Raw genomic sequence first — 12705 nt, 5'->3', positions numbered from 1 at the left:
ACATTTACAGCCTGTTGCTATAGATTTCATTTTTATTTGTTCATTGAATAATTTTAAAAATGCCCCGAAAAAATATCCTCAGGTAGAAAAACTTAAACATTCACAGAGTAAATTTCAAATGGATACATATCCCAAAGGAAAAGCTCAACAATAAAAGCATTTTCACTAATGTTTATGAATACTGATAAGTATGTTCTCAGTCCCCGTGGGAAAGGAGTCTAGTTCACTTTACAGTCTTACTCATATGAAATATAATACAACGGAGACACCAAACAGATACAGTTATGTCTTCTCCCTTTAAAAATAAATTACATGTACTTTAGTCAAAAATATATTAAATGACTGGAGTCTTGGTTTAGAGTTTTTATTTAGAGGTCGGCATGTGGAGACCTTCAATAAATATTATTTTCTGATTACTTTTATATATATTCATTCTTTGAAAATTCCATACATTGTATTTTGATCAGATTAACTTCCCTTCCCTCACTCATCACAAATCTACCCTCTTCTTGCCCTTCACCTTTTGTGTTCTCTCTTTTTCTTTTTCAAAAAGCCCATTGAGTCCAATCTGTGCTGACCATGTAGTCTCGTGTGTATATCCATGCACTGGAGCACAATTGATCATACCCTTAGTGAAAACTAAACCTCCCTCTCTCCTGGTGGCTATGAATTAGCAATGACTCTTCTGTAGAGTTCTCAGCCCCAAATGGGACATCTTTATCAAACATTCTCCTGCCAAGGCAAAGTGATTTTCACGGAAGAGGAAGCAGAAAGAGTGAAAGAAGCAGAAGTGGTGGATGACTAACAAGAACAACGACAACCCCCAGGGTTTTCTGGACATAACAGGGAATTTGCACATATGAACTAACTGTGTCTCTGACTATGTGTATAAGATCTAAGTAAGCTCAAGCCACACAAAATCCACTATGAGGGGAGGTAGGCACCAAATCTGACTATTCCTTGAGAAGCTATTGGCAGCAAATACTCTTTGAAATATTTGTTCTTGATATATTTATGCGAGGAAACAAAACTCTCCACATTAGTCATGATAGGTGATGTTGGGTTTTGTGATAAATCTCAAGTCTTAATACGGTAGAGATTTTTTTTTAATGTCTTTACTCCTCTTATGTCAAAGTTCCTTGAAAGATTAAGATCACATCCCTGGGAAGCTCTACTCCAAGTTGTAGGGATACAGGATCCCATTTTTGGGATGATTCTCTATTAGATCATTACAGAAAACTGCAGTTGGTCAAAAGACAGAGAACAAGTATTCCTCGGATGCCCAACCTCATTTATACATTTGCTGTCTAACTCTTGTACCTAAGCCTCCGGGAACATCATGAAAGAGGGAAAAGAAAGACTTTAAGAGCCAGAGAACCATGCAGTCTTCTTTGAGAGTATCTTCTAGAAATGGCCTAGAAGCTATACCCATGAAGTCTTGGCAATGTGCCTACCTAACATAACCCAAAGAAGACAGGCTAATACGGAAGAGAGAAAGCTCATGGAACCCTGGAGGCAAAGGCATACGCATAGGCAATTAAGAAATGCCAAGAATGGGAGAAATATTCCTACCTGGGAATGAGCCCCATAGTTGGTTATCCAACATCAATTGGACAGCCCTGAAATCATACGGATACAGGTAATAGTAAACATATTGAAAAGGTTATATTTATGTTTTTAGACATATGTATGTACTTGTTCATACATATATTTTAACTAAAGAAAAAGAAGCCATGCTTTTGGAAGGAAGCAAGGGGGATACATGAGAGAGGGTGGGGAGAAATTATGTAATTATATTTCAATTAAAAAGTTGTTTTATTGATGTTTTTCTGTTTTAAAAATATGCATATAGGGCTAGAGGAAGCCTCAAAGATTATGGATGGTGTTTCAAACACATTACTTGTACCCTTATTTCCTTGCCTAGACCAAATCACATGCTCTAATCCTAAGATTTAGGCATGTATGACCTTCCCATGGACCTGGGAGGACACAGTATTGAGAAGCATCTATCCCTACAGGCCACACTGTGATTCCCAAGATCCACCTGATATTCATCTGCCTGTGTGTCTGTCTGTGACTGAGATTTTATGCTGGCTCTCCTTTTCTCCTATCTCCTTCCTATCAATCTTTACTAATGGCTGTAAAGACCTGCAGGCGCCAAAGTGCCAGGTTATAATATTAAAGAGTATCGCTAATGAAGTTATAATTTACTTTCAGCAAGGTGTTCTGTTTCTCTCCAATTTCCCAAAGATGGTCCAGTGATCTGTTGGTGGGGCTCTGTGAATGAGATAGATTGTAGAATGGGTCTGTGTGAAGTAAGAATCAGTGGCTGAGTCTGGAGTGAGGGATCAGGGACAATGGCCAACACCCTAATGAAAGCATTCTACTCCCATGAATACTCTGAGAGCTTCAAAGCTATGTGCAGGACACTCCTGGACATGCGTAACTTCACTATAGCCACCTCACTACTGGCAATATAACTACAAAACTTCTAATACGAGGTGAATGCATGAACAATTTGAATATGGTTAGCATCACTCATTATTATGAAATTGGTCAAAGAAGCTACTTAACCTTCCCCAGTGTGCAGCAGCCTTTCACTCGTCAAAGTCATTCCGCTTCTGTATTTTCACCTCCCCTTCTGAATAAAGCTTGTAATTGCTGACCCACTATGTCTGTCTGTAAATTCTTTTATTTTTTGAAACATACACTGCCAGGCATCCCACCAAGGATGATCTTCATGTAAGGGTCTTGGCTTTACCACCTATTTGTGTTGAAAGCAGAGCTTAAATTCAGCTGCCTGTGGAAGCGTCAGTAGACAGTGGGTGCCTTTAGGAAGCACAAGTCTGTGGTTCCTAAGTTCATCCAGACAATAGACGTACCATGGTGACGTTCCAGCCTCTGTCAGCTGTTCTAACCTTCTGTCTCTCTGTCTTTTCAATTATGTACTTTATAACCGAACAGTGAACTGACTGTTAAATCAATTCACATGAACACAATTAAAACATAAAATGAAGACATTTTCTAAAAACATTATGTGCCTTTCAAATTATTTGACACTGGTGAAGGCTTTGTCAGTTGTATTAGGTAACATATCTTTCCTGGATCCCTCCTTGCCATCACCCCTCCCTCCTTCCCTACTTCCCTTCCTCCAGTCCCTCCTTCCCTCCTTCCTTCATTACGTCCTTCCTTTCTTCTTTCCATCCTTTTCATTATTCTAACTTTTCAAACCTTACAGAAAATCAGTTATTTTAAGTCAATAATTGTAAGACATTTTATGACATTTCCTATCCTACCAGTTGCCCTGCTCAAAGATACTTTTAAACATTTCATTTCTTTCTTCAGCTTTGTTCCTTCTATATTTTGCTAATCAATTTATGTATATTGCCATCTTCTTACTCAACCCAATGCATTCTATTTTTATTGTCATAATAAAATAAAAGTTATCTTTTTTCACTTTCTATCTTCCCAATTTTTCCTACCTATTCCTCATTACTCAATACCCTTGTATATTTAGTTAAATCAACAGCCAACAGCCATTCAAACCATGTGACTTTACATTGTAATAAATTATTCTTAGGTTACTTTTCTAATGCTTGAATTTATTAATTGTATTTTCCATGTGCTCTAAATTGTCTTCTCTTAATATTTTTCTTGCTTTTTTTTTTGCTTTTTCTTGCTTTTCTGAAAACTTTTTTTTCTCTTTTTTACAGTGATAATGTCACTGTAATCTGTCAGACACTTGATTACTTTTCCTTATTGTTGATTTCCACTGTCTGAATTGGTCTTCGCTGAACTCTGCCACAAGGTTGTTATCCTGAGATCTTTCCAGCCCATTGCAGATTGTTACTCTGCTCACTTAAATTGAATCCCCCAATCCTGATCCTGGGTTTTCCTTTGTATTTTCTTTCACTTTCATATCGTGCATACTCCACAGGCTTTCTGATACAGAGCATGGGGAATCACATGTAAGTGTTGTTATCTGTCTGCAAATTTGACCTTAGTGCTTGATCGTGCGTTAGGGTTAGAGACAGCACTGGAAACCCTTTCTCTTCCCCTATGCCTACTATGGATCTTCTCGTCTTCACTTGCAGCGTGGAGGCTTCTCTAGCGCTTTTATGTCTGACGTAACTTTAGTGTGCAGATTTTTCATTCATCCTTTCTTGTAGTTTATGGAAATATATCTTTCATGCTAATGTCTTCAGGATCCCTGGCTGCTGTAGATCTATTTTCCCTGCCTGTGGCGAGGCACACTTGGCATAATGATAGGGCCCTCTGCATCAGGATCTTCCGTATTTCCACCCTGGAACTTTTTCCTTTGAGTGATTTAATTGAAAGTTTTCTTCTTTCTCTTTGATTGCTTTCCTTTTGTGGTTTGTATCATGAAATGCTGCGCTTCCTTGACTGTCTTTCTAATTTCAGTGTTTATTTTCTATACATTCTCCCTTGTTTTAACTTTACCTTTTAGGAAAAACCTTAATTTTACCTTCCAAACAAACCATCTATTACAGTTTTACATTGGCAGTTATGCGAGAATTTTAGTTAGCCTTTATGTCCCTGAATATTCCTCTGTTACAGGGCCTTGTTCTGCAGGACTATGACTGGCTCCTTACCTCTCTAAGATAAGAATCACAATACCTTCTCAAATGTTCTCCTTGGATAATCTTAGTTTTCTCAAATTCATTTACTTGTGTCACTGAGAAGTATATTTATACAGAATTTTCTCAGAATCTTCCTGGATTTTATAATTACATTTAAGAAGCTGATTAGAAATTTAAATGTGAATGTTAAGTTTAATTTTGGAACTCTCCTTTGGGCGATGTGACTGGACAGTGAATTCAAGAGCCCCCAAGTTCAAATATTTGGCCTTTTACCAAAGATTCTTTCGTTTTCCTGCTTGGGGCTCATCCAAAAGTCTGAGTGACAGCTAATCATGGTGGACATTTCTTCAATCCCAGTACTGGGGAGCAGAGGCGAGCAGATCTCTGTTCTCTATGGCAAGCCCCATGTCCAACCAGAGCAATAGTAACCGCCCTATCTTAAAAATAAATGATGTGGATGCCCCTACCTTGGAGCTGAGTGTTGAATGGTGCTCAGTGAGGAAAGTGGAAATGGATCAGAGGATATAATCTTCATTGATAGTTTTAACTTTCATTGATAGTTTTCATCTAAGCCTTCTTATTTTGCCACTCCCCACACAAGCAGAATCTCTTTAGTGTTTGGAGTCACTGATTCATTTTCCAGGTTAGAATATAGTGATGGTAGTGGCAATGAGAAAATCTCAATCTCTATGACTGAGAAGACCTTCTGCATTGCATGGAGGGGCCTGAACAAGGGAGGCTCAGTCTCTGTGTCGTATTTCACAAGACAGAAGAGAGCTTGATGAAATACAACCTAGTCATTAAAACACCCACCACAAGTGGCATTTGTGTATTGACCCAAGTAAGTCACATGCCTTCTCTTACTTGAAATGTCTATAATATGTGAGGAGGAGGGTGGGTATGTAGGGTGAACAGAACTCTTTGTACTGCTGCTGACAGTTTCTAGGTCTTGGCTGTATTCAGGATTGCAGTTCAGTTTGTTCCCCAACATTTCCTTGTTGGCTTACGGTTTGTGTTTTGAAATCTGCTAAATTGGTTAGTTTCTCTTCCTTTAATATTGACATAGCCATTTCTCTTATTCTTGTTGATACTCTGGATCATGTCTTGGAAAAATATTTTTGTCTTAGTGGAGCTTGAGAAAGAAATGGAATTGGGCTCCCATATTCAAACTGTTAAGTATATCAGAGAAGCTGTTGTAAATTTCTGTAAACTAAATGAACTTATTCTGAAACTTCACAGCCCTAATGAAAATGTAATTAATGAATGTGAATAAATGTTTTTTAAAAAGTACTATTATACAGTTATCATAAATGCATATTGATGTAAAAAAGCCTTTGAACTTTTCAGTTCTTTCTTGATGTTGACTACAAAAAGCAGAGTTAATAAAAGTCACTCATCGTTGAGTCTTGAAAAGTACTGCATGTAATTTCCTGGAGAACTATTTAGAAGTCAAATATTTTTTCCTTTTTTTCTGAGATAGATAGATGTAATTCTTGGCTTTTGTCAAAAGTAAAATAATTGTTGACAGAGTCATGTTGGCTGTTAGTTACTGCTGCAAACAGTTCATGGAATAATCCTGAACTTTTATGACAAGTCTTCACCTTAACTGTTACATATGTGGCTGTGCTCATGAGTCTGTAGGTTGCCTGGGGGCATTCACTCTGGCCTGGCTTTGGGCAATTGTAGGTTTGGGACTTAGCCAGACAGCTGTCCTTTTAGATGTGGCCCATATGTACACAACTTGGTGCACACTTCAGCTCTGATTTGAACCAGATTTATTCTTATGGTAGTAAGAGGCTAACAAGAAGACAAAAATGTTCTAAAGTCATCAGGTCTATGGCTGCATTGTATCTTCATATAAATATCAGGATTAGCCCAGATTCAAGGGGATGGAAATCGCAGTCTCAGTCGAATAAATCATAGCTTCCCGTTGCAGAGGTGTACAATGCAGAGGAGAAAAAGAGTACAGACTGCTTTTGAAGACTACTTTGAGAGCTGTCAAATGATGATTAAAAATAATTTTTACATTAAGATAGGTAAACATAAAAGTATCTCAAAGAAGCAGTTTAAAACTTGTGTAACATTTAGCTTTTCAGAAAAAGCATCCTAAGTGGTGATATATAAAAGATGGCTGCCATCTATGATCTTCCCCTTCCCTCAGAAGCAGATGCTTCAGTTTATGGAGATAGGATTTGAGGACTGTTCTTCCAGCGACCGAGATTCAATTCCCAGTAAGCCCACTGTGCCTCCCAGCTTTCTGTGATTCCAGTTCTGGGGAATTCAACATCTTCTGTCCTCTGTCGCACATACATACATGGAGGGAAAATACTTTTACACAAAAAATAAACATGAATAGAATATTTTTAGAAAATACTTGAATTCAATGTAATTTCATATTTACAAATTTCTTATAAAGTTGATATATATCATTTAGATGGCATATATCATAATCCTAATTAATCATTCCAGAAAAAGTATCTTTCACACTTTGAGGAAATTGTACAGGAAGATGTCTTAATGAAAAAAAAATTTAAGTGCCATAAAATAGTAACATTCAAGTAATGTGAGGATATTATAATTAATACAACTTCAAAAATGAAAACAAATGTGGTTAGATTGGGAGAGGGAAGAGTGAGGGGGGAGAGAACTTGAAGTTGGGTGGATAGGGAGGTAGGAGAGGATGTGGGAGGTATGTTGGAGGCGGATGAGCATGATCAAATTCTCAAGTAATTAATAAAAACATTTTTTAAAAATAAAAAAGCTTACTTATGTAAGTACAGCTACATCGCCTGTGCATGTGATTAAAAGTGAGATGTGTGAAGAGTTAAAAAGGAAGTGATCGGATTATTACTTAATTTACACTATAGTGATTTTTTTTTCATGTATACAATATCGTGGTCATCTCCACCTCTTACTCCTCTCTCCAACCCCTCTGGAAGGCCCTCAACATGCCCCGACCCACCTTCATGCCTATTTTTTCTAACCCAGTGAGTCCAGTAAGTGATAATCAAATGTGCCTGGGTGTGTGGACCATCTTCCAGTGACCACACCCTTGAAGAAGACTCCTCCCTTTGCAGCCATTACTTCCAATAGCTGCTTACAGAGGGGTGGGACTTCATGAGAACTTCTCAAACCTGTGCTGGAATGTCAATTGACCTCATCTATTTCATGTCTTGTAACCACTGCTGTTGTTCATGAATTCATGAGTACAACAGCCAAGTCATGTCAAGAAGGCAGCTGTTTGAAGCCCTGTGATATTCTCTGCCCCGACTAATCTTATGTTCTCTGAATGTTACGTATCGGAAGATTGCTGATAGGACTGAACACTCAATAGTCATTATTCCTAGTATCTTGACTATTTAGGAGTCTCTGTGTGGACTGCTGAGTACTGCAAAGCAACATCAACAACTAAACAGAAAACAAACAAAAAAACAAGCTTCTCTGATCACATTGAAAGCAGCTCTAGTATAGAGAAACACAAATATTTATAAAACAAATCGAAACTATATTTTGCACAGCAGCCATAGTAAGTCATCCTCCACCAAGGATATGACCTCCCCAGCCACAGTATTTTGACTAAGTGGGTTTACAGTACAAGGCATGAATTCTTTACAGTAGAACAGGCCAAAAATCGAATCAGAAAGTGGTTACCCTCATAGCATGCATTGCTCTATTTGATGAATAGATAGATCTTTCTGGGCAGATCAGTATTCTATCAGGCAAAGTCTACCACCGAATGAAGCCATTGATGATTTTTCTGCTTCAGTGGCCTTTATAGCCCATTCCAACACTGTAGGAGCTAGCCAGCATAGAGGAACTTTCCCGGTCAGTTCCAGTTTTTTATATTCTAGACTCTAAGCTTTTGTTTGGTGTATAGTTGGCAATTGGCTTCTCTGATTCTGTGGGTTGCCTCTCCACTCAATCAGTAGTCTTCTTTGATGGACAAGACTGTTAATTACATGAGATTCACTTTTATTTCTTTGTTTGCTTGCTTGTTTACATCCCAAATGCTTCTCTTTGCCCCCCCTCACTGAATACCTCTCTCATTTCCCCGTCTCTTCTACTCTGAGAGGATGAGCGCCCCTGAGTATCCCCTCAACCCAGAGTATCAAGTCTTTGCAGCATTAGGCTCACCTTCTCCCACTGACGCCAGACAAGACAGGTCAGACAAGACGGCTCCGTTGAGGGACAGATTCCACAGTCAGGCTACAGCTTTAGGGATAGTCTCTGCCCTAGTTGTTGAGGAAACCACATGGAGACTGAGCTTCACACCTTCTACGCATATTCCAGGAGCCATGGGCCAGACTGTATATGCTCTTTGGTTCATGGTTCAGTCTCTGAGAGCTCTCAAAGGTCTGGGTTAATCGACTCTGTTTGTCTTCACATGCAGTTCCTATCCCCTTCAGGGCCTTCAGTCCTTCCCCAACTCTTCCCAAAGAGTTCATCTAATGTTTGTGAGTCTCTGCATCTCTTTCCATTGACTGCTGGGTGAAGCCTCTCAGAGGACGGTTATGCTAGACTCCTGTGTGCAAGCATAATGGAGTATCATTAAGTGTCAGGGATTGGTGCTTACCCATGGGATGGGTCCCAAGTTGGGCCAGTCATTCGTCAGCCATTCCTTCAGTCTCTGCTCCATTTTGTTCCTGCATTTCTTTTAGACAGCAAATTTTGGGTCAAAATGTTTTGTGGGTGGGTCTGTGTTCTTATCCCTCCACTGGGGAAGAGGGGGGTCCTGCCTGGCTTCAGGAAAGGAGAAAGGGTCAGAAGGTCAGGAAAATGAATGGAAACCTGCAGCTGCTGGGGGTAGAGGAGTTGGAGGAATCTCTAGGAAGTTCAGAGCCCAGCGATGGTGAAGGCTCCCAGGAGTCAAGGCAGACAACCTTAGCTGAGTGACCTAACATGGAGCCTGAAGAGTCCTCTTTCTGTAGCCGGGGAGATCCACTTCTCAACTGCTGGATTACATCCTGAGTGATCAGAGTCCTGCTTAGAAAGCGCTTTCCTGTCTGTGTCTTAAAGTGCACTCCCGACTTATCCACTAGGAGCTTCCGGGAAAGAGAAGTAGTTAGTGACATTCTTCTAATATCAAGTTATTCCAGCACCATTTGTTGAAGATGGCATCTTTCTTGTGTATTTTTGTCATCTTTGTCAAAAATCCAGATGGTACTGATTTTGTAGCCCTCCATCTCCTTTATTGATCCACCTGTCTATTTTTGTGCCCTCCTTTTACCACAGCTCTACAGTATAACTTGACATCTAATGTGCTGTTACCTCCAGCTTTATTCTTCTCCTCAGGATTTCTGTAGATATTTAGGGTTTTCTGTGCTTCCACAACACTTTTGCAAATGTATTTTTTTTTTTGATTTCTGTGAAAAACATCAGTGGAATATCAGTGGTTAGATAGTCCATTGACTCTACAAATTTGTTTTAGTAAAATAAGCATGTACCTGACCTTGATGTTTTGGATAAATGAGGTATTTCCATCTTTTACTGTCTTCCTGGATTTCCTTTTAAAATTGGAAGTCACTATGCAGCTCTGTCTGGTCTGGAACTTTCTATGTGTACCAGACTGGCCCCTAACTCCTAGAGATCTTCCCACATCTATCTTTTACCTGAGCTTCCTTGATCACCACTTTAGTGTTATCATGGTAGAGGTCTGTCTTTTTTGTGTTTCTATTTCTATTTCTGAAACAACACAACCAAAACAACTTTGAAAAGAAAACACTTACTTGGGCTTGTGGTTGTGAAGATTAGAGTTCACGAAAGAGGAGAAACTCATGAAGCAGAGAGTAAGCTGGGAATTATATCAGTCTTTCAAACCTCAAAGCTCTCCCCCAGTGATATACCTCCCTTTACAAGGTCACATCTGTTAATCCTTCCCAAATAGTGACACCAACTAGAAACCAAGATTTCAGACATATGAACCTATAGGGTCTATTCTCATTCGAACTTCTATGATGTCTTTCATATTCATGGCTACTATTTTATTTTAAAATATCATTGGTTATAATATGATTTTTTTAAGAAACCTTATTTTCATTTATTATAAATAAAATGGAAATTTTAGATGTAAATGGGAATGTAAGGAAACATTCGAAGTTTAAATTTTGTATGTATTTTATGTATTTAAACATATGACATCATGTATGTATATTTTTACACACACACACACACACACACACACACACACACACACACACACACACGACTATTAGTAATACAAGAAATAAATTAAACTGTCCAGTGGTTTGGCTGGTCCTCACAGGACCCTTATCACCTCTGGAAATCTTTTTGTATCTTTATGGTACCTTCTGTATTACACCATTCTGATGTCACTCTTGGGAAAACAAAAGTAATTATTACATCTTTTTTTTCCTGAATACTTTTTAGTATAAAATAAGGTAGATACCCCCACCCCCACCCCCAGGTTCTGCAGTTCTGTTTGCACAGTAGATTGACATGCATGGCCAGGCCAGCTTGAGGTATACAATGTAAAATACACTGAATTTTAAAGATTTGTTCCACAAAATGTAAATGTTTTAAAAGAGGATTAATGCTTTGGGTTTATTGAATTCATCACTTAACAAAATATGTTTTCATTCATTCACCTGCTTCATTTTATCTTCTTACAATGAGTTTGTGGCATACATTATCTTTTGCTGAAAAGTACAGGTCAGGCCTCACAAACAGGAGTCCTGGTAAAAACTAGGAGTCTTCTGTCCATCTAGACACGAGTTGACTTTCCAGTTATGACTTCATCATCTAGATCTTTTTAAGTCCAGGGTTCAATAAAGCCATGTCTTCTTTAAAAGAGAAACATTCTCTAGTCCCTGGAGGATTTCACAGTACCAAGACACAGATAGCTGGCACCAAAAGATACAACACAAAAGGGTAACGGACTGGGGTCAGTAATTCCTTCACATTGCATGTTTATTGTGTATATTTATCAGAGGGAGATTATTGAAAATGGCTGAAGAAAGAGGACCCTAGAAAAGGTCAAATAGTGTTCTGGAGTGTTCTTTGAAATGGCTTATCCACCCTTTCTTTTTGCTTTTTCCCAGAACGCTGTGATGACTGGGGACTAGATACCATGCGACAAATCCAAGTGTTTGAAGATGAGCCAGCTCGCATCAAGTGCCCCCTCTTTGAACACTTCTTGAAGTACAACTACAGCACTGCCCATTCCTCTGGACTTACCCTGATCTGGTACTGGACCAGGCAAGACCGGGACCTGGAGGAGCCCATTAATTTCCGCCTTCCAGAGAATCGCATCAGTAAGGAGAAAGATGTGCTCTGGTTCCGGCCCACCCTCCTCAATGACACGGGCAATTACACCTGCATGTTGAGGTAGGCTGCTTCTCAGCTTTGACTTTTCCTTGTCCTTGCAGTCCCTAGGGTATTATTTAAATGCTGATACCATGGCAACTGGGAAGGGGTTGAACACTTTTAGATGGGTTATACCTTACCTCGATGGCCCAGCTGAAATGGGAGGAAGGAGGTGGTACGCAGAGAGGTTCTGTCTCTGAGAATATTCTTCAAGGGCAGTTCCTTTTAAGAAGTGATATATAAAGCAATGTTGTCTGAAGATGTGGTTTGGTTTATTGCCTTCTTTCCATGGCCCTGGATCCTGCCTACACATTTGCCTTCCTGGAAGCATTTTTCCCTAGTAAATGAACAATGAAGAGCATATTCATATCTGTTATGCTTAATTTGTCTTTTAAAGTACCTGGCAGAGACAACATACTCAGAGTATGTTTATAGAAGAAAGATTGTTTGGGATACATCAATATATTTAGCACAGTGCTTTTACATTTTCAACCAAAATTCTCAGAAGCAAGTGAATACTGTGGCTGTTGGAATCCAAAACTATACCCTAAAACAGCCAACTAAAGCTTACCAACTCCATCATTGTTTTTAAAACATTTATGGGCCTTTCTTGTTAATTCCATTTAAGTGTCCATTTTCTTTTCTACATATCAGTGCAGATGTTTGCTAAAAATAATACCTAAATCCATGACTGGGCAAGCTCTCACAGTCCCCTTTTGCTACCAAGCAATAATTTGTTTTCTAAATCACATATAGGACATGGATTTTTTTGTTTGTTGGT

The 12705-nt window shown here is 39.0% G+C and overlaps 1 protein-coding gene across 9 annotated transcripts in view; it reads left to right on the top strand.

Annotated features, from left to right (window-relative positions):
- Positions 1 to 12705, top strand: part of Il1rap (interleukin 1 receptor accessory protein) — a 136534-nt gene that overhangs the window by 72522 nt on the left and 51307 nt on the right. For all 9 annotated transcript variants that reach the window (XR_010055935.1, XR_010055934.1, XR_010055936.1 and 6 more), the window contains 1 exon segment: positions 11660 to 11945. Coding sequence is in view for 5 of the 9 variants with exons in the window: in XM_063270311.1 (XP_063126381.1) it covers positions 11660 to 11945 (286 nt within the window). In the remaining 4 variants the exon portion in view is untranslated.

This window comes from Rattus norvegicus, chromosome 11 (genome assembly GCF_036323735.1).
Source record: "Rattus norvegicus strain BN/NHsdMcwi chromosome 11, GRCr8, whole genome shotgun sequence".
Taxonomy (NCBI): Eukaryota; Metazoa; Chordata; class Mammalia; order Rodentia; family Muridae; genus Rattus; species Rattus norvegicus.
Note: the sequence above shows the minus strand (reverse complement) of the source record. Positions and strands in the feature narration are given on the sequence as shown.